Source organism: Podarcis cretensis, assembly GCF_951804945.1.
Source record: "Podarcis cretensis genome assembly, chromosome: 15".
Classification (NCBI taxonomy): Eukaryota; Metazoa; Chordata; class Lepidosauria; order Squamata; family Lacertidae; genus Podarcis; species Podarcis cretensis.
Window position 1 is genome coordinate 27,753,270 of NC_137185.1, and position 21,290 is coordinate 27,774,559.

General features: G+C 43.6%; 2 protein-coding genes across 3 annotated transcripts; both read left to right on the top strand.

Moving 5' to 3' along the window:
- Nucleotides 1–7,432, top strand: RBM7 (RNA binding motif protein 7). Of its 2 annotated transcripts, none has more exons than XM_079954848.1 (5): nucleotides 1–173; nucleotides 2,621–2,783; nucleotides 3,932–4,040; nucleotides 5,908–5,998; nucleotides 6,358–7,432. In XM_079954848.1, exons 1-5 carry the CDS (start codon nucleotides 78–80, stop codon nucleotides 6,733–6,735), a joined length of 837 nt encoding a protein of 278 aa, XP_079810974.1. In that variant the 5' UTR covers nucleotides 1–77; the 3' UTR covers nucleotides 6,736–7,432. The 2 variants fall into 2 exon arrangements, with proteins under 2 accessions (XP_079810974.1, XP_079810975.1); XM_079954849.1 differs by having other exon boundaries at nucleotides 15–173; nucleotides 5,905–5,998.
- Nucleotides 7,433–11,329: 3,897 nt separating this feature from the next.
- On the top strand, nucleotides 11,330–20,963 carry REXO2 (RNA exonuclease 2). The gene is made up of 7 exons (XM_079954846.1): nucleotides 11,330–11,503; nucleotides 13,856–13,939; nucleotides 15,440–15,517; nucleotides 16,373–16,484; nucleotides 18,188–18,296; nucleotides 19,408–19,461; nucleotides 20,537–20,963. The coding sequence occupies exons 1-7, from the start codon at nucleotides 11,345–11,347 to the stop codon at nucleotides 20,664–20,666; spliced, it is 726 nt and encodes a 241-aa protein (XP_079810972.1). The 5' UTR covers nucleotides 11,330–11,344; the 3' UTR covers nucleotides 20,667–20,963.
- Nucleotides 20,964–21,290: the final 327 nt, after the last annotated feature.

Consider the following 21,290-nt stretch of genomic DNA (forward strand, 5'->3'; position numbering starts at 1 on the left):
GGGCGGCTCTCCTCCCTTCGGCTGGGCCGGACGCGCGCGCGCCTGCGCAGTTCAGCAGCCGGCTGCGAGCTGAGGAGATGGGAGCGGCGGCGGCCGAGGCGGACCGGACCCTCTTCGTGGGGAACCTCGACCCCAAAGTCACCGAGGAGCTGCTCTTCGAGCTCTTCCACCAGGTAACGGGGCGGGCAGGGCCTCACCTCCTGGCTTGACTCGGCCGCGGAGAGGGGCCGGGGCTCAGAGCGGCCTACCTCGCAGGGGGCGCCGGCCTTGCTGTATGTGCGGGGAGGGGGGCGTTTCCTTTTGCCTGCGTTTTAATGCGCGGGCCCTCTGCACATGCCCAGGAGCTATAGAGGAGCGGGGGCTGCCCTGAAAGCAGACTGGCATCTCCTTGGTGTCGCTGCGAGCGAAAACGGATCCGGGAAGGGAGACGGGGAGGCATTGGCTTTGTTTGGGTCTCGCCTGCCTCGCTTCCCTTTACCTTTGAACGGGTTTCCGTTTCGCTTGGCTTCGTTCAGAAGCCCTTGCAAGGCGAAAAGGCCCCTCGGGATGCTCTCCTTCCCTCCGTTTCCCTCTTAAAACAAGGCAAGGTGCGAATTCTTCTAAAGGTAAAACGCCGGCGGCAAACAGGTTTGATCGTTAGCTGTTTTTCTGCCCGAAAAATGGGAACTTCGGGGTGGATGGGTGAGATCGGCAGGATTTAAAAATAAGTACCAGAACATTCAAACAACAACAAGCAGCTTGCAGAATTGACAACAAAAGCAAAATGAACAGAAATGCGTTTTTGATCTGGGCGCCTTGTCAGAAAAGGGCAACTTCAGTGGTAACCCAGGAGGTGCATAAACAGGAAAGGTAGGCTGGGGATGGTTTAGCTCTATATATCAAGGGAAGCATAATGTTTCATGAACTGGAAATTCGTCCTATAGCACCACCTTGGATGTACCAGTCCTGAAAACTAATTTAGTTTTGGGGATGTAGTCTCATCCCCTGAGCAAAATGCCAAGGGTGGTCTTGAGGGGGAGAAAGAAATGGGGAATGTGTTGTAATAATGGGTTGCCTCTGTCATGTTTGTCTAGGCTGTCTAAGGGTACTTCAGGTTACAACCAGGAGGCAAAATGTGTAGATTGTGAGCAACTCTGCCTTGAAACAGTTAGTCATAGAGCTGACTTGAGGGGAAGCTATCCTAGACCTAATTCTAAGATGTAGCGGAACCCTTGTTTCAAGATGCAAGGGCTATTGATGTCAGGCTCTGTATACGTGTAAGCAAAAAGTTGCCACATCGTCCTGTGCCATCGCATTTGTTTATATTCACATTTGCTGTGAAAGTAAGACAGCCAGAATTGTCATGTCTTTTATGGTGCAGTTGCATTCGGAATGTGGTGTGTACTGTTCCCTGGCTGCTCCCATCTAGAAGAAGAAGAAATTGTAGAGCTGGAAAAGGTCTGACAAGGACATGGTTGGCTGTTCATACACCTTTCCTACAAGGCTCAAGTGCCTGGACTTCTCTGTATACAACAAAAGGCTACAATAGACATTTATAGATGTAGGCATGGAGTGGCAAAAGCACCTAGGGAACAGTTCCAACCACTTTCATAGTGCTGGAACCTGGGGTCTTATGATTAAGTAGATTGGCTGTAAGTTTAGAACACACACAAAAGTGTAGACACTCAGTGACATTCAGAGGAGATTAGATAAAGTCCTTGAGAACTGGTCCGTTAGTTCCAATAACTGAGTTGGAGCTCAGGATACTCCTTGATGCCAAACTTTGAGGGAGTAAATATGGGGAGGGTTGTTGCCTTCATGCACTGCTTGTAGGCTTCCTGAAAAACTGCCCTCCTCCTCTTCTCAATATCTATGTCCATTTCTATTGGGTGAGGGTGATTTGAACCATTGTAATGTTCTCACAGAAAGTTAATAATGGATCCGTAGAAAGACATTGTGAGGCTGACTTGAAAGGAATGCTTCAATGCTCCTTGCTTACGTAAAATCAGCATGGTTGAAAGGTGAATGAGTTTTCCTCTGCTTTTGGGGGTGCATGCTTGTGAGTGGAAGGAGGTTCACAGTGCATGTTAACTTTCTGTTCCATGCTGGCATGTGGCTGAATCCATTGCTGTGGGTTTCTTCCCTGGAGAATATTGAGTACCAACCAAAGTCGTTTATTTTTGTTTTATTTACATTTCTCTTCTGCAATTCTTCCATCATGGAACCCAAGTTGGTGTCCCTGTGACCATCTTGTACACCCACCCAGACCTGATGGCTCTGGATTCACATGGGGGCATGTACTTTTCTACCTTCATAGCACCTACCTGAAGTGATGCCTAGAGACCAGCAGTAAACTGACCATTACCTAGTTTGAACCACCTTCACCTGCCTGGTGAATCTAGGACTATGTCCTATTCTCCAGTCCTTTGGAGAGTAAAATTGTAAAATGCCAACTATTAAGAAAGTTGTTTTAGAACCTGCCTGACAATGCATATCTTTCATTTAATTGGTAACATCCTACACTGTACTTGAATGCAAATACAGGTTTACCTTAGAATGCAGGTGCATGCAACTAAATAACCTTCAAGGGAAAGTTGCTCCTTTTTTATTTTAATGTTTTGTTTTGTTTTTTGGTTTGCAGGCAGGTCCAGTCATTAAAGTAAAGATTCCGAAGGACAGGGATGGGAAACCAAAGCAGTTTGCATTTGTGAATTTCAAACATGAAGAATCTGTCCCCTATGGCATGAATCTACTTAATGGGATCAAACTTTTTGGGAGACCTCTCAAAATTCAGTTTCGATCAGGTATCCACAAAGCCTTTAAAACAGCCTAGGTCATCTAGGCAAAATTGAAGGGGGTTCATATTCCTTTTATGCTTAAAATTCTGATGTGTAAAACTTTTTATTCTGGGTGCATTTTTTGTGTTGAATTATATATCAGATTAAAATTTCACTGAGCCTGTAAAACCGCTTTTGTTGCTTAGTGTTGCTGCTATCTTGAGGAGCTAACTCATTTGAAGGGGGCTTTCTGTCAGTTTTTGGACGGTTAGAATCTTTTTTAAAAGGAACTTTAAAAGATGTTGAAATGCACTTCTCAAAAGAGTTTCAGTTGTTTAGGGACAAACCATCTGTTTTTAGAAGGGATGTCCTACTCCAGTGTTTCCCAACCTTGGGCCTCCAGCTGTTTTTGAACTACAATTCCCATCATCCCTGACCACTGGTCTTGCTAGCTAGGGATGATGGGAGTTGTAGTCCAAAAACAGCTGGAGGCCCAAGGTTGGGAAACACTGTCCTACTCTAGCTTTGGATAATCTTTAGCCTTCCATATGTTGCTGAACTGCAAATCCCATCCTCACTGACAATTGGCTATGCTAGCTGGGGCTGATGGGAATTGTAGTTTAACAATATCTGGAGGGCCACACATTCTACACATCTGCTGTACCCTTTTCAGTTGAGAACAGATCTGTGTGTATTCTGAGCTCCTATGATCACAGAGGAATGCACTTTGCACTTGTCTAGAAGCATTATTTTATCAATTCAGATTATTTCTGAAATGAGCCCCGGCACTCAAGCTGGTTCTAGAGTGGAGCCTTGGAATTGCTAAAATTTATTTTTAAATAAAGGAATTGAAAACACTATTTGGTCTTATCTGGACTGTTTGAAGTAGTGTCCAAAGTTTTTCACTTTAGGAAAGCTGAGTTTCATCTGCAATTAAGTTTAGTGTCCTTAGCATTGCACCTCGATTGCATCTTCACCACTGGGTATTCCAGTAGGTTGCAACACTTGTTTTGGAAATCTGTTTGTATGTCTTAATGGTTCTCTAGTGTGATACTCCAGAGCCCATTAAGTAATGTGCCATGTTTTCAATCTGTTAGCATCTTGCGTCGGCTTAACCTTTCTCAGTGTAAATGACTTGTTTTAGTTACACTTCAAACACGTCCTTTTACCTTTAGGGAGCAGTCATGCATCTCAAGATAACAATTCACCTTATTCTCAACCTGGATATGCTAATGGAAGCCCCTCCAGTATACAACAACTTCCAACAACAACTGCCAGTAGCAGGTAAGTTCTTAATGTTAAACCAGACTTCCCCCAACCTGGTGTCCTCCACATATTTTGGACTACAACCCTGAGTCTGAAAGATCTCAAGGGCACCAGTTTTAGGAAGCCTGTGGTAAATCATTTAAGTACATTTAGAATTGCAGCTTATTAGGGAGTGAACCCCGTTGAACTTGGTGGGACCTGCTTCTGACTAATTGTGAGTAGGATTGTGTTCTTAGCATTCATTACCATATGGTAAATTCTGTGACTGTTTTCCAAAGTGGGCATAATACAATAGCCTATGTCTGAGCTTCCCTTTCTACCTTTATGTTTATTATTTGTCTTTAAGTGGGAAAGAATAATATGAACTGAATTCTAGCGCTGAGAGAAGATATTACTATTATTAGCTTTTCTTTCTAGAGCAGCTACAAAAATCAAATGGCATTGAGAACTTTGATGTGGCACATCAGGAATTTTGTTTCTAAAGCAACAGATGGACAAGCAAATTAGTTTCCATTAGGGAAAGCTGTGAGTCTTTTCAGAATTTTCTAAATTGAGATGCAGAGTAGATTAAAGAAGCTGTTACTAGAAACCTCCTGAGGCTTGCGATCTGTGTTTCTGTATTGCTTTGACAAGTGTGTCAGTTATAAAAATGAAGATGAACTGAAAACAGATTGCTCAGTTATACTCTGCTTAGAAAAATATATATTCAATAACAGTTTACGATGATGGATCAAAGGAAAACTGTATGATGTAGTGGTTAGATTAGAAGTGTTCTGCTGCAACCAGGGAGACCCAGGTTCAAATCTCCCACTCAGTCACAAACTAGGTGACCTTGAGCTAATCACAATCTCTTGTCATTCAGCCTAGCTTATTTCACAACCTTGTTCTGAGGCTAGGATAACAAATAACCGTCTATGTCTATGAGAATGAGTAGGATAGAAATATAGCTATAATCATAAAGCTGCTAATGCCAGTGTTTACCTGGTGCTTTGCTTCCTGGTTATTTTCATGATACCTATTTTCCCCCACCCCTGGGAAAACCATGCGCAAATACCTATACAGTGGTGCCCCGCAAGACGAATGCCTCTCAAGACGAAAAACCCGCTAGATGAAAGGGTTTTCCGTTTTGGAGGCGCTTCGCAAAACAAATTTCCTATGGGCTTGCTTCGCAAGACGAAAATGTCTTGCGAGTTCCTGCGGGGTTTCCCCCCCCCCCTTTTTCTAAGCCGCTAAGCCGCTTATCTGCTTAGCCGATAAGCCGCTAATAGCGCTAATCCGCTAATCTGTCAATGGGCTTGCTTTGCAAGACTAAAAAACTGCTAGACGAAGAGACTCGCGGAACAGATTCTTTTCGTCTTGTGAGGCACCACTGTAGTAGAATCATAGAATTGGACGGGACCCTGAGGGTCATCTAGTCCAACCCCCTGCAATGTAGGAATCTCATGTAAAACATCCATGGCAGATGACCATCCAACCTCTTCTTAAAAACCTCCAATGAAGAAGAGCCTACCACCTTCTGAGGGAGTCCTTTTCACTGTTGAAGAGCTCCAACCATCAGAAAGTTATTCCAGATGTTTAGTCACACAGAATCACAGAATTGTGATTCTGGTTTGGCTCCTACTCTCCAGAGCAGGAGAAAACAAGTGTGCTCCATCTTCCATGTGACAGCCCTTCAGATATTTGAAGATGGCTATCCTATCTCTTCGCTGTTTCCTCTTTTCAGGCTAAACATACCCAAAGCCCTCCATAAGGCTTGGTTTCCAGACCCTTGATCATCAGTATAACTTTCTTCAATTGAATACTGTTGAATGTGATTACTGTTGGTGCAGAATTCCATGATCTGAGATGACTTCTGGGCAATTGACTTCTGGTTTTCGCTTAGCAGGTATGAGAGGAATGTGGATAACATCTCAACAGAGTCGCCAGCTGTGCAGAGGTCCTTCTCATCCCCAGATAACCTCCAGAGACAAGCAGTGGTGAGAGTTCTTTGTTTGGCTGTTAACAGGAAATAGGCAGGAAAGGGTTTGTTCAGAAAAGTACTGGAAGCCAATGTAGATCTGGGCTTATATAGTCCCGGCGGCTGCTCTCATTCACCAGTCTGGCAGCCGCACTCTGTGGCTGTCTAGATGTTGCTGGACTACACCTCTCAACCTGAGAGATGTTCTTAGAACCAGCCTTATTCTTTCTAATGTAAACAGTTTTAACTGATTTGTATTTTTACACTGCCACTCTGGGACCTTATGGTGAAGGGCAAGTAAGGAATTGAACAAATCATCATCATCACCCCTAACTATTGGCCATGCCTCTTCTTAACAGAAGCACTTTCTGTTTCCAGATGAATAATATGTGGCAGCAGTCACAGTACAGTGGCAGGCACAACTCCTTGCACCCGGAGCCATCCGGATTTGCTTCGCCAGGGCACCACCCGAGTTACTCGTACACCCAGTCGTCAGCTTCATCCATGCAGTGGCGCTCAGAGACAAGTGCTGCCCAGCGCAAGAACAGAGTGAGCTCCCATCCGTATCCTACTGAAAGCAGGCATTATAGCAGCCGGGAACCTCAGCGCCCCAGCGACTATGGCTCGGAGCATCATTTCAGGGGCATTCGGGAGGAATATGGTCACGATGACAGGCACTATGGAGGCTGGAGTCACGATTACGATAACCGGAGGGAGAACTACCGAGATGGCAAATGGCGCCCCTCCCGCCACTAGCAAGTATTCAGAGCAGATTTTGCATACCTTTCTTTGGCGAAATGGAGTGGCTCTTTCCTTTTTAAGAAATCGTTTTTTTTACAGAGAGCTTGCAACGAGTAACTGCACGAGTTGCTTTTTAAAAATCATTTTATAAAAATCACCTGCAGTATGTATTTCGTGAGAAGTGGCTTCGTTTCAATTGTATTAACTTTCTCTCAGGGTTTAGGGAAAAAAAGAGAAGGTGCCACACTTTTAAACAAACAAAAGAGAAATCAATGTAGTTAATTTTGTAAGGGGGGAAAAAAAGGTGCCGCTTTGGTTGTATTTTAAAATGAACATTGGTATTTTTGTAGAGTGTTATTGAGAAAGGAAGAGAGCCCCTGAGGTGGTTATGGTAGTAAGTAATCCCATGGAAAAAATGAGTGCCACAGAGTAGAAGGCTCAATGGCACATGGAAATATTGGTAACAGTGTTTTTCTACTGGAATAAATGTTGCTTTTAAATACTTGTATTAAGCAAACATGCAGCCTGTTCAGATATTAAGAGTGAAACAATTTTGCTGGATGACTTGATGATTTGTATTGAATGATGTGTTAATTTTTCCAGCTGCTTTCATTGAGACTCCTTTGATTTTTATATTACGAGCAAGAGAGCCCACAGTATCGTAAAAAGACTTTCCCAACAACTTAAGCGATTAAAACCTCTCAGGAAATCATTGCATGCCTCTGTCCATTCCCTTTCTATAGTTGACATAATTTTTTAAAACCTCATTGAATAGAAAAGTTTAGACATTACAACTGATATTTAATACAAAGGAGAAACGAAGGTAAGTACAGTGGTGCCCCGCAAGACGAATGCCTTGCAAGACGGAAAACCCGCTAGACGAAAGGGTTTTCCGTTTTGGAGGCGCTTTGCAAAACGAATTTCCCTATGGGCTTGCTTCGCAAGACGAAAATGTCTTGCGAGTTCCTGCGGTTTTTTTTCCCTTCCCCCCCTTTTTCTAAGCCGCTAAGCCGCTTATCAGCTGATCCGCTAAGTCGATAAGCCGCTAATCCGCTAAGCCGTCAATGGGCTTGCTTCGCAAGACGAAAAAACCGCTAGATGAAGAGAATCGCGGAACGGATTATTTTCGTCTTGTGAGGCACCACTGTATCTATGAACTTCTTGTCCATGGGCGTCATCTGGCCAAGTGCTGTATTTCATCCAGCCTGCAGCATTGGTTCATCTTTAAAATTAAATTAAATAAAGTCAATGTTTTCGGGGAGGGGCCATTGGCCTACAGTGTTTGGCTGGTCTTGCCCAGAAGTGCAGCTGCTAGCCTCCCCTTGCAAGTACAGCTAAATTTGGAATAGCTTTTAACTAATCAGAAATCTGAGATGAGCTTTTTCAATAGGGTGGATTTTTGTGACATCCATCCTTCTGAAGTTGTGCATTTGAAATGCCATCAATGTCTTTAACTATGATTCCCCCTATACTGAAACATGGTGGGACTTTTGAGATGGGAACTTTTGGTGCCATTTTTAAAAAGATCCTGCAGCTAAATTGTTTCTGGTAGCTTCTGTTTATGTTCACAGTGCTTCCGTTTGAACATTAGTAATCTCTGTAGCAACTGGAGTGCAGTAATCCTGCAACTTGTGCACATTTTACTCGTGCACATTCAGGTTTACGTGCTTTTCAAAAGAAATAATAAAAAAGCGGCGGGGGGCAGGCGTCCAGAAAAAAAGACTTTGGTAATCGCACCTGCCTTTGTACCCAATGTCTTTTGACTACACAATTTTGGCTTTAGGAACAATCTCTGGAACATAACACCCATGTAAGTTGCAATGTATAAATGCATTGTCTGGATAGTGTCAAATTGTTTCTTTGGGGGAAAAAAACCTTGTCTGCTCTGCAAAGCAAAGTATTTTATTTTGAAAAGTATTCAGACCCTCATCATTTTCAGCTACAACAAAATTGACAAGGGGGCAATTGCAGCAGCAGTAAAATGTGGCTTACCTTAATTTTTCTGTCACTTCTCTTGAAATACACACACTCTTTCTTTCTCTTTCTTTTACTCTAATCCAAATCAACCGTGGTTTCTTGAACCCCAGTTGTTCTTCCATGCTGTTTGGGTTTATATCTTGGGGGGGGGGGCTAGAGGAGGGAGATACTTGTGACCCTCTATCTGCATGCCTAAATGGGACATCTTTTTAAAAATATAATATTTTCGTCAAACATACACTAATATAAAAGGATTCATTGTTACCTTTTGGCTTACATATTTATGGCATTGTTGCAAAAACAAGCACCCGTCTTTAAAAAAAAAGGTTTACATAATTCAAAATTCCCTCAAGCAATACTGTTAATAGTATTTTTAAAAAACTCACTTGGTTAGCTATATTTTTATTTTCTCTAAAATAAATTCTCGTTCTTTCAAAATATTGTGTGCAAGCAAATTTTCCTAAGAACTAAATTTTACAGCTGGTGTTTTCTCTTTACAAATAGTTGTTATATTTGCATCCAAAAGTGATTTTTTTTTTTAAATCTTCTCATTGGAAAGTTTGTATTAGGGAGAGTGGCCTTTGATGCCTTCAGAGTGACTGAATGTGTGAAAATGCCTAGCAAGCTTTTGCATTGACGTGCTCAGCCTGCATCTTAAATAGGGCACATTTCTTAAGCTGTTACACCAGATGCCTAGCCATCAGTCTTCACACTGTATTTTTTAGACAGATTGTACACATGCTGTACACTGTATTTTTTAGACAGATTGTACACATGTTTCTTGGCAGGACTATTCCATTAAAGCAGAGGGTTTGATGCCAGTGACTTGTCTGCAGTAAGTGGGGTTTTCTTTCATTCACAAGCAGGCAAAACCTCAAAGATTGCAATCCTAACCATGTAAATGCAGAAGTAAGTTCTATTGAATTGAATCGGGTCTCCTCGCAAGTAAGTGGAGTTAGGATGGCAGCCTCAGGGTTTTAAAAACCAGAAGGAAACCTTGATCCCCCCCCCCCCCCGCCCCGTTCCTTGTTATTCCCTAACCCAGCCTTTTGCAACCTGGTACCATCCAGATACTTTGGACTGCAACTCCCATTAGTCTCGGCCAGCACCAGGTTACAGATTGCAGCCCAAGCCTATAAATTTTAAAAAATGCATTTTTAAAAAGTGCTTTGTCTCTCTTTTGGTGGGGAGTGGAACATATTATGAGGCCAACTAGGACTTAAAAACAAAAGGGAATCTAGACTTGCTCTGGTTTTCAAGAGGACACAAGCTGCAGAGGGTTGTTTCTTATATTGCAATGATAAATGCATGTTCCATCACCATGTCTGCATGTTCCAGTTCTGGCTTTGTATTCTGTGAACCTAACGTGTGTTTGGGTTGGTGTAAACACATTGCATACTGTAGCACTCCTAATGTGTAAGGCATTTAGCATGTGCAGGATGCAAATGCAATGTGTAAAGAAGCTTTGGGGCGCAAAGTTGTCATGTAATGACGTTTCCTTAAATAGCATTGCCATCTTCAAATATAGAATGTAATTTCTCATACCTGCATGCTGCTTCTGTGGACAGCCATAATAATGCTCAAGTACAGTGGATTTAGGTCGTGTGGTCAGATGAGGGCTTCCATCTTAATCCTTCCTGGGTCTAGGTAAGTTCTTCACAAAGTTCACACTTTAAAAGAATCCCTGAAATACTGAAAGTGACGCAGGAGCCAATGAGAAGGAATTTTCTTTTTGTTCTAAGTACCACTATGTCAGACACAAAATTGATCATGTGCCAGTGTTGTTTTTTGGTGTGGCTTTGAACTAACCTAATGCACTGGACACTGCTTTGTCTCCCTTTAAAACTCCCGGTTTTGTCTCAGTTGGAGGGGGCACCTTTCTATGATACATGCTTTGCATGCAGAAGGACTGAACCCAAAAATCTCTGGCATTTTTTCCAGTTAGGGCTGGGAATGCCTCCCACCTGAAACCTGACTGTGAGTATTGATAACACTGATGGGTCTCCCCCCCCCCCCTCGCCCCGCGCCCGGCATTATTTTAACTTTATTTCCTGTCTATTCCCGAGTTAATTGTGGTGGTCTATTTTTTTTCATCCCTTTACTCTGTTACTTCCAAGCTTGGGGAGGGGGGAATCTTGCACCCTGCATATTTGTTTTTTTTAAGAAAGAAAAAAAATATGAGTCTCAGGAAGGGGCCTTGGGTTTTCCTTTGTTGCACAGACCACATATTGCGTGTTTTTAGAATAATACGTGTTAACTTTCGGGTCAGTGCTTTCACTAAAAAGGGCTAGTATTTGCTTTCTTAATATGGCAAGAAAATGCAGCTTAGTATTGGGGAAGGTGGGGAAACGCAAGCCCAGCTGAGCCTTTTACTGGACCAGCCTCTCGTTTTGGAGGATTGGGGCACGATTCCGCATTTTACAGTGGGGGAACCGAGCACCTCCGCCGCGGGAGCCTCGGCCCTCAAACTACAACTCCCAGCATGCCAAGCGAGGCACTAAGCGCGCAGCGACGCTCTCATTCCCGCTGTTGCCACGCAAAACTACAAATCCCAGGAGGCTGCGCGGCAGTCCCTTATGGCCTAGCGGGCGGGGCTGGCGCGGGGCCTGCTGGGCTTTGTAGTCTGCGGCTTCTCCGGCTTCTCCAGATGATGCGCGCTGGCGGAAGGGCTTGGCGGCTTTTCGGCGCGCCGGCAGGGAGGCGGTGGCTGTCGGGGCGCTGCCTGAGCGGGTTGCGAGCCATGGCAGGAGCCGGAGGGGCGGCGGAGCCCGGCATGGGGCAGAGAATGGTCTGGGTGGACCTGGAGGTGAGGCGCCCAGCCCGTAACGAGGCCTCTGCGAAGGGGCATCCCATAATATCCTATCGTTTTCGTCCCCCGAGACGCTTGCACCATGTGGAGTGCAATGCGAGGGCTCCATCCCGTAGTATCCTGCTCCCTGGAATTGGGTGCGGTGGGGGGGGTATAAAAAAGGGCGCTCCATTCCATAATATGCTCCCGAGACAGGTGCGGTTTAGCTCCTTTTGAGGAGGCTCCATCCCGTAATTCCCCGCTGCCCCAGAACATTGCCCTCGGAGAAGTATGAAACAGCTATGCAAATAGCTTCTATCCCATAATATGCCCGCATGAGATTTGGTTCAGAAAAGTTGTAATTTATCTTTAAAAATCATTGTAAACAATTAAAATCGTTAGTAGGATCGGAATAATAACACTTGGAGTTTAATGGTGAATTTTGGATATAATGGAGATGTAAAAGGTTTAGATTATTATAAAAGATGCAGGAGGAAATGACTAACAGTAGGATCCACAAAGGGGAGGGAGTGAAGTCCATGAGATTTTTTTTTTTATGATGTATGCTGAATATGTGATTGCAAAACTTTAATTAGAAAAACTGTGTGTGTGTGTATGAATGAGAGATTTGGTTCAGTATCATATATATATATATATATATATATATATATATAATTGGTTCAGTATCAGTGTGTAAGGAGAGGGCGGGGCTGCATCCTGCAAAATTCCCCTACCACTTGAGACAGCGGGGGTGTGCGGAATACTTGAGGATCGCAATCCCATAGTATCCATTGTCTAGTATCTGTAGAAATACCTCTACCACGTAAGGCAACATTCTCAAGAGATGTGCCTGTTGGGTTATTTGCAAAGGAGCTGCAGCCCATAATAATATTCCCGCAAGAGATACTGGTGCAGTGTAGGTGTGGGATTCATCCTCCTTCCCTAAAAGAGGCAGGTGCAATGTAAGTGTGTGCCTGTATACAAGCAAGATTGGGCTCTCTTAGAATATCCTTTGAGGAGATGTGTATCCTACGGGGGGGGGTCACATCTCATAATGCCCCCCACCCCCAACTCATGTACTACAGGACATGTGCAGGAGATTGGTGCCCATCCCAGAATACACGGGCACTGTAGGTGGATGTGTGTGAGAGGACCATTCGCTCTTTAAATGTTTTTTTTCTAGGAAATGTAGAAAGCTTGGTTTGTGGGGGAAGAAGAAGCCTAATTTCACAGGAAATGAGATCTTGGGAGCAGAAAATCAAATATGGTCACCCTAGGGCAGCTGGGACCCTTGGTAGGTTGGAAAGGAGTGTTCTAACATATATCTGCATTGGCGGTGCAGGAATTAGCATGGGATCTAGGGCAGCCTTCACCAACAGGGTGCCCTCAAGTAGGCCCACTGGAACCTGATGGGAGTTGCAATCCAAACCATCTATAGGGCACCAGGCTGACGAAGCTTGTCCTAGGATCCTTGTGCTATGAGGAAATGAGGTTTATAATTCACAATTTTATTTGAAGGGGATATGTTGGCTCCATGTGTGACCAGACTGAGGATCAGTTCTGTGCTTCCAGCAGTGGCAGACAAAATGTCATTTCTTATTGTTGGCTTCCAGAAGCCACTGAATATGGAGGCCATTTATCGCTCTTAATAGTCATCGAGAAGCCTATTTATAACGAATTCCCCCACACTTTAAAAAGATTGACCACCTCCCCTGGCCCTCTTGCAGCAAAGCAATTCACAATCCTAGATTTTATCAGCTTGTGGATGCTTGAGGTCCTAAAACAATTGACACTTAATAATAATATTTTTAAAAATTTATATCCTGCCCATCTTGCTGGGTTTCCCCAGCCACTCTGGGTGGCTTACAACATTTATAAAAACACAACAAAGTATCAAACATTTAAAAAAACAAAATATCCTCTGCGAGCAACAAACCAACCAATAAATCAATAGAAACCAACAACAACAACAACAACAATAGCAATTATAAACAGTTTACAGTTATACCCAATTTAAAATAACCACCAACCCTAACTAAACACTTGGCTTAAGTGAGCAGGAAGTACATTACTGCTATGGCCTGACATTAAAGAAATAAAGAAATAAACTGCGCTCCAGGATAATTTTCCGAGTTGATTTCCTAGCTCTTTGTGAAGCAGACACATTTGTTCAAACCTTCAGTGGGTCTTCCCCCACCACCCATTTTCTGGCTGCTGTGAATGCTTTTTTAACCTACCAGCATCAGGATATTTAAGATATAGTCCAGGGAAAGGATTAGGGTTTGTTAAAATGCACTTTTGCTAGCACAAAGTGGAACAGAAAGCTCTTCCTGACATCTTACACTTGTTAACTTTTTGACTTTGATATAGATGACTGGGCTGGACATTGAAAAAGACCAGATCATTGAGATGGCCTGTCTCATAACAGATTCGGACTTGAACATCTTGGCTGAGGTATGTTGGTTGCTGTTTTTTGGGCTGGTACCTGCTCAATGCCAGCTAGCAGAGAAATAACAAAAATACTGGAGAAACCCGTTAAAAAAACCACCCTCCTGAAATAGCATTGTTGGGTATATTCAGTTCAGACTACCAAGGGTTATTATATGAACATGTAATTGGTTACTTATTACTGGTAAGAAGAATATTGATAGCTAGAAAATAGAAGGAAACAAAGGGTTTAAATGTGCAAAAATGGTATAATGTAATTTGGGACAGCCATTTCTGAAAAACTTCTTTGGCAGTCTGGTGGCCATTGATCCAGTATTTGAACAAATACTTTACAGCACAAACTGTACTATCGCATTCCATAATATCTGTTTGTGTTAATATTCTCCTTCATACTGACATTATTAACTTTCTGTTTTTCTCCATATTAGTGCTTGTGTTAACTGTACTCTTTTTGTTTACATATGAACTATGCCTTTGGGATGGAGGAAAGGGGGGAAGGGAGGATTTTAAATTTGTAATTCTTTTTTTCTTCTCAGTATATATTTTTTAAGTGTCAGCTAGTTAGCTAACTGCTGTGAGTGGCTAACTAGTCACTCACCATTTCCACTGACTTCTTTGCCACATAGCTGGCTGATGAAAAGCCCTATTTATGCATGCAATTTCCAAATGTTTTTAGTGAGGGAAGTGAATGCCAACCGGATATTGCGAACTCGAAAGGTGACCAGATTATGGCTGCTTCCTGTTGCCATCAAGTCTAAAAGTTCATCAGGTTTTTTTTAGTTGATTATTTTTGTTACCTAGTGCAAACTGTCACCATTACACTTGAGAGTAAAAATGAATCTGATTGCGCTACAAGTTTATAACCCTTTGTGTTCAAACAAAGGTGATTATTTCTATTCATAATACATACTGCTGTTTGAACAGCTCCACTTATATTGCTACCACACACACACCATCCCTTCCTCCCTGATCTGTTGTCCTTTAGCAGCTCTTGTTTTGGACTGTTTTGAAGAGAGAGGTGGAGCTTCAGGGCCATTTCATTGACTCTTAAAAAAGCCAACCACGTTTGACTCCTCTAGCAGGTCATTATAAGAATCCTGTAACTTAAGAAGAAGTGCCTGAGTTTGCTTTTTCCTCTTCCCTCTCAATTCCACTTCCTTCTGTGTCATGTCTGGTTAGATCAGGCATAGGCAAACTTGGCCTTCCAGATGTTTTGGGACTACAACTCCCATCATCCCTAGCTAGCAGGACCAGTGGTCAGGGATGATGGGAATTGTAGTCTCAAAAGATCTGGAGGGCCTATGCCTGGGTTAGATTGTCAGCCTATGGGTAGTGGCTTATCACATCACTGATATATGTGAGAGAAATCCTGGGAACCCTTATTGTCTGAGAACCAGGATAAAATGCTAGTATTACTATATTAATAATTGCAACAACAACAAATGAGCATCAGTGATGTAACAGTCTGATCTGATTCCCCATTGTTTTCTCTTATTTTGCTGACAGGGTCCCAACCTGATAATAAACCAGCCGGATGAGCTGCTGGACAGCATGTCAGAATGGTGCAAAGAGCATCACGGCAAGGTAGAGGCCTGCTCCTTCATCACTCGCACTCCCTTGAGAAGAACTCCTTTGTCTTTTTACAGTTCCACATGCAACAGAACCTTATCTTGACCGTGCCATGTTCCCTGCCGTCTGCATTAAGCACTTCTTTGAAAAGGATGGCTGGAGGTTTATCTCATCCGTGCAAAATGGGCCAGCTTTTTGCTGACCCATCACCCGACTTCACAGTGTGTCCTTAGCGTTTCCCATGTCCATTATGAAGACTTTTTGACATTAAACCTTCTTTGTTGTGCTAAAATTGCTGCATCCTTTGGCTGGGGTTTGGGAGTGGGGAGACTGCTTCCTTGTTTACCAGCAGTTCCTGCGAGGGAATGAGATCAGTGACCTGTCTCAGCCACATTCATCAATGGCTACTAGTCTTGATGGCTGTATGAGTCTTCCAGAAACAGTTTCAGCCTCCCTCTGAATATTAGTAGTGGAGTGCCATTGCACCATGCCCTGTTTTTTGGCCTTCCCTGGGGCATCTGGGCCGATGTCTGTAGAAAACAGAGGGCTGGATTAAATGGTTATTTTGGTCTGGTCTAGTAGTGCAAATCTTCCACTATCCATTAAGATGTTGTTGTTTTCTCAGTAGTGTGCTGCCAAACCTTCCTGTGGCTGTTAAGGGGGTTGTTTTCTTTCTGTTTTTATGGTATAATATATTGATACTTATGCTCTAAATGTGTTGTAATTGGCTTGGAGGCCTTTGAGTAAGAAGTGACCACAGGTTTAATAAAAACTAATAATAGTATTGATTCTTGCATGACATCTTAACTGCCTGGCTCTTTTTAAGGCACAGGCAACATGATGTAATTTTGGCTTCTCTCTTTCTTCCAGTCTGGCCTTACAAAGGCAGTGCAGGAGAGCAAAATCTCGCTGCGTCAAGCAGAGTATGAATTTCTGTCTTTTGTCCGTCAACAGACACCTCCAGGACTCTGCCCACTTGCCGGTAGGAGGTTTTAACATTTACAAAAGATAGTCATTTTTATTGATTTGTACCATCCCTTGCACTCAAACAGAAAATGCAAACAGTATATGTATAAAAAACCATTAAGAATAACTCTTAACATCAACAAATCATAATTTGTTGTATGCGACTAACTTCAGCTATTCAAATTAATGGGCCCCAGTCATCTAGGTCTATTAATTTTAGTGTGTCTGCTCTGAGTATGTGTAACATTGAGTGCAACCCTATGTGGTTAATCAAAGCCAGTTTGAGAATCAGCAATAGACCATCCCTTAATAGACGTTCATTTCTCCAAAACATCATTTGGTATAAAAAGTTCAACTGAGAGAAGGGAAGGTGACCTCTGTGCCTTTATGGGAAGGGAGTTCTGGAGACTGAGATTCAGATGGTTTAATCCCTGACTCCCCTCCGTCTTTCTTCTGAAAATATATGTGGGGACAGCGCATCTTATGATGTTGATTGTAGAGCCTGGGAAGGTTCAGGTGGAAAAATGCAGCAGCTTCAGATTAGTTGCAATTAGTGTGAGAGGAAAGCAGGCAGTGGCGTAGCGTGGGGGGTGCAGGGGGGGCCGGCCGCACCGGGCGCAACATCTGGGGGTTATGGTTAGGGGGCGCAAATCCACGGGTTAGGGGGCGCAAATCCACAGGTTAGGGGGTGCAAATTACTTGCCTTGCCCCGGGTGCTGACAACCCACGCTACGCCACTGAAAGCAGGGCAAATTTAGTGCCCAATTGCCCCATTTTACATCACCTACCTGGACATTTGGCCAAGCGCTTTCTCACCAGTGTGGGTGAGAGCCAGTGTGGTGTAGTGGTTAAGAGCGGTAGTCTCGTAATCTGGGGAACCGGGTTCGAGTCTCCGCTCCTCCACATGCAGCTGCTGGGTGACCTTGGGCCAGTCACACTTCTTTGAAGTCTCTCAGCCCCACTCACCTCACAGAGTGTTTGTTGTGGGGGAGGAAGGGAAAGGAGAATGTTAGCCGCTTTGAGACTCCTTAAAGGGAGTGAAAGGCGGGATATCAAATCCAAACTCTTCTTTTTCTTCTTCTTTGTTCAGGCTGTAGCAGTGCTGCAGGTAAAATCTAGTGGTGTTGGGAGGGTATCCTGATTCTGTCACAGGCAGATTCATGTGGTCATATAAAAATAAAATAATTGGGCTAGTAGTTGAGTATGGTCACCCACACTCTAGCCTCCATTTTTGTGAAGCCTGTCTCTAGTCTCAGAGTGGCATTAGAGAGACATTTTCAGACTTGAAGGGCTGATCTTAAAAATTTAGACTGTATAAGTTCTAGTGGTTCAAAGTCAGAGAAGGGGCTCAGCTGAGCACCATAGAAAAGTTGTGCTATAGAGAAGTTGTGCTAGCCATAGTCTTTTATATACTACATCCGTTTAATGCTCCTAACCCTTCTTTTATATTATTTTAGCTTCTTTTATATTTGTATTTTAGATTATTTAGCTTCTATTATATATACGGTACCTTCTGTTTTAATACTGTTTAGCTTTCCAAAACGTTTTATAGATTTTAAATGGCTGTATCCCCTGCTACGTATGCTGGTCTAAGACTGTAACAAAGATTTGAGATTGAGATTTGGGGGGTGGGTGGGATTTGGGGGTGTCTTCGCCCACCCACCTGAGAATTCCACGTTGAGCGCATGAACAGAATCTGTGCCTTTCCACCCTTTTCAGGAAACTCGGTTCATGCGGACAAGAAATTCCTCGACAAGTACATGCCCCAGTTCATGAAACACCTTCACTACAGGATCATTGATGTGAGCACCATCAAAGAACTGTGCAGGTCCGTACCCACTACATCATTTGCCAGAGCTTGGGTGTGTGGGTGGCTCCTCGGGCAGCGAATGGCATGCCACAGACTTCGAGGAAATCTTGCAGGTCTTACATGTAATATGTGACCACCAAGATGCCTACAGTCAACAGTAGATGCAGCTTTCTGAAAGGTTCAGATTCTACAGCCGCAAAATATATTTGCATTTATTTTTTATTTATTTGATAGCTCAGTCGGTAGAGCATGAGACACTTAATTTCAGGGTTGTGGGTTCAAGCTCCAGGTTGGGCAGACGATTTCTGCATTGCAGGGGGTTAGACTAGAACAGGGTCAGCAAACGTTTTCAGCAGGGAGCCGGTCCACTGTCCCCCAGACCTTGTGGGGGGCCAGGCTATATTTTGGAAAAAAGAAAAAAAAAAAAAGGAACGAATTCCTATGCCCCACAAATAACCCAGAGATGCATTTTAAATAAAAGCACACATTCTGATTCCCAGACCGTCCGCTGGCTGGATTTTGAAGGCGATTGAGCCGGATCCGGCCCCCGGGCCTTAGTTTGCCTACCCATGGACTAGAAAACCCTCAGGGTACTTTCTGAGTCTGCAATTCTATGATTCTACGAACATGAGGTTTTGAACTGTAACATGAGGTTACAGACACTTCAGGTTACAAACACTTCAGTTTACAGACTCCGCTAACCCAGAAATAGTACCTTGGGTTAAGAACTTTGCTTCAGGATGAGAACAGAAATCGTGCAGCAGCAGCAATGGGAGGCCCCATTAGCTAAAGTGGTACCTCAGGTTAAGAACAGTTTCAGGTTAAGAACAGACCTGCAGAACAAATTAAGTTCTTAACCCAAGGTACCAATGTATAGTAAAATTATTGAGTAACATGGAACTTTTGGAAGTGGAAAATATTATTCTGCAATGTAATAACTAGTTTCCGTGAGTTTTAGAAAATTAAAGCTGGAATTTTAGCAGTTCTGATTTTTGCATGAGATCATTTCAAATTTGGTGCGTCTGCGGCTCCGGAGTCCTGCGTTTGTGGGTGCTCTTGCCTATGGCATCCACCACATTTGGTAGATAATTTAGATTTCGGATCATGGGGACTTGTTTTGTGTGTGCAGACGCTGGTACCCAGAAGACTACGAGTTTGCTCCAAAGAAGGCTGCGTCTCATAGGTAATTGTTTGGCTTTGAAGAGTGATTGTTTTGTGTGTCTCAGATTGTATCACCAGGCATCAACAATGAGGTTATGCAGTGTGGTAAGGACAGCGCAGTGGGGGAGGTGCCATTGATAAAAGTTATTTCAAGTCTGCAGATACTAATCTGGAAAGGGACATTTGCTCCGAATCCAAATGGAGAAGGGTTGGAGCTCAAGGGCAGAACAGGTGCTGTACATGCAGAAGGTACCAGGCTCAGTCACGGTCATTTCCACATTGTGCATGGAGGGACTTGAATGTGACACCTCAGAGTGCTGCTGCCAGCCAGTGTAGACCAGGGATAGCCAATATATTGCCTTCTAGAAGTTGCTGGATTCCTCTCCCATCATCCCAGACCATTAGCATGACTAATGGTCAGGGATGATGGGAGTTGTAGTCCAGCTATACTGGGTGGGCAAGAAGTTGCTTACTCCAACCTTGATGGCCCATCAGGCTTGACTCAAGTATAAGTGTGCCATTTCCTTTTCTCATCTGTTAACTGTGCTGTTAAGAACCTCTCCCCGTCCATCTCAGAACTTGCCTTTTGGTCATTATTCAGCAAGATGAACGTGCTGTTATTATCTACTCTCTTTCATTGTGCTTGATCATAGCAATTCAGCCCGTAAGTTTATTGCCAAGATGGGTAGCATGTTTTGTATTAGAACAACATTTCCTCCTTTATTGACATTATTTCCCTAGGAGAAAGTGTGTGTTACAGAGCAGTTCAGAAGTGGCAGGGAGGGAGAACCAAGAGGGAATAAGTTGCCAAATCCAAAATTCTGTTGGTCTCATTCCAGCAGGGGAGAAGGCATGTGTGTAAGGGCGTTTTTGCTCTCCTGCCTCCAACCAGCTTTGAATCTCTCCTTCAGTTCCCCTTCCATAGGGTTCCATAGTACATAGAAGTGCACAACCTGTTTGCAGCATTTTGGGGAACACTGTAAAGTCATACCTTTTCCAGCTTCTTTTAAAATTAGCCTGCCCTTGCGTTTGGAGGTGAGTGTGTATGGTGCAGCCTTCTTTTAAAGGAATGCTAACATTTCCTGAATTCCCTTTAGAGCCCTGGATGACATCAGGGAGAGTATCAAAGAGCTTCAGTTCTACAGAAATAGCATCTTCAAGAGGAAAACAGACGAGAAGAAAAGAAAACTAGTGGAAAATGGTGACAATGAAAAGCTGGCCAGTTGATCTTGCAGCCTGGTTCTTTAGCAAAAGCACAAGGCACCAGAAGTGTCTCTGCCTGCCGTTTTCAGTTCACTGTTGGTTAAGGAAGGGGCTGCTTTCCGTTACTTTGCTTCCTCAAGATTGTTAACAGTTACTGACTACCACATGTGACGGGTTGTTGACATCTGAATTGCAGGCCAGTGCCTTGAACTAACTGAAGCCATTTGGTTCATGCGTATGGAGTACCTTTTGTAGTTAAAGAACCCCTGTTTGGTTCTAGGCACCCTCTTTTATTATGCAATAAAGCCAGCCTTGCTGAAAGATGCTTGCCTCTTTTCTAGACTTAAGCATTTCTGCTTTGCTTTTCCTATTTTTGTGTGTGTGTGTGTGTGTGTGTGTGCGCGCGTTTGGGGGCTGCTAGCAGGATTTGGCCTGAGTGGCACTGGAGTCGTGCCTTTATTCTAACAGCCCCTTGGAATCTGGCTGCGGCACTTGCCCCATTTTGGAGCTCAGAAGCAGAAGCCGAAAGATCGCGGCTAGTTCAAGGTCACCTAAGCAGTCCAAGGCAAGGTGCTGTTTACTGTGTCTCCCCCTCGGCATGTGGCATATCGCTTGTCTTTCCAGCTTGATGATTTCAGGCTTAAAAGT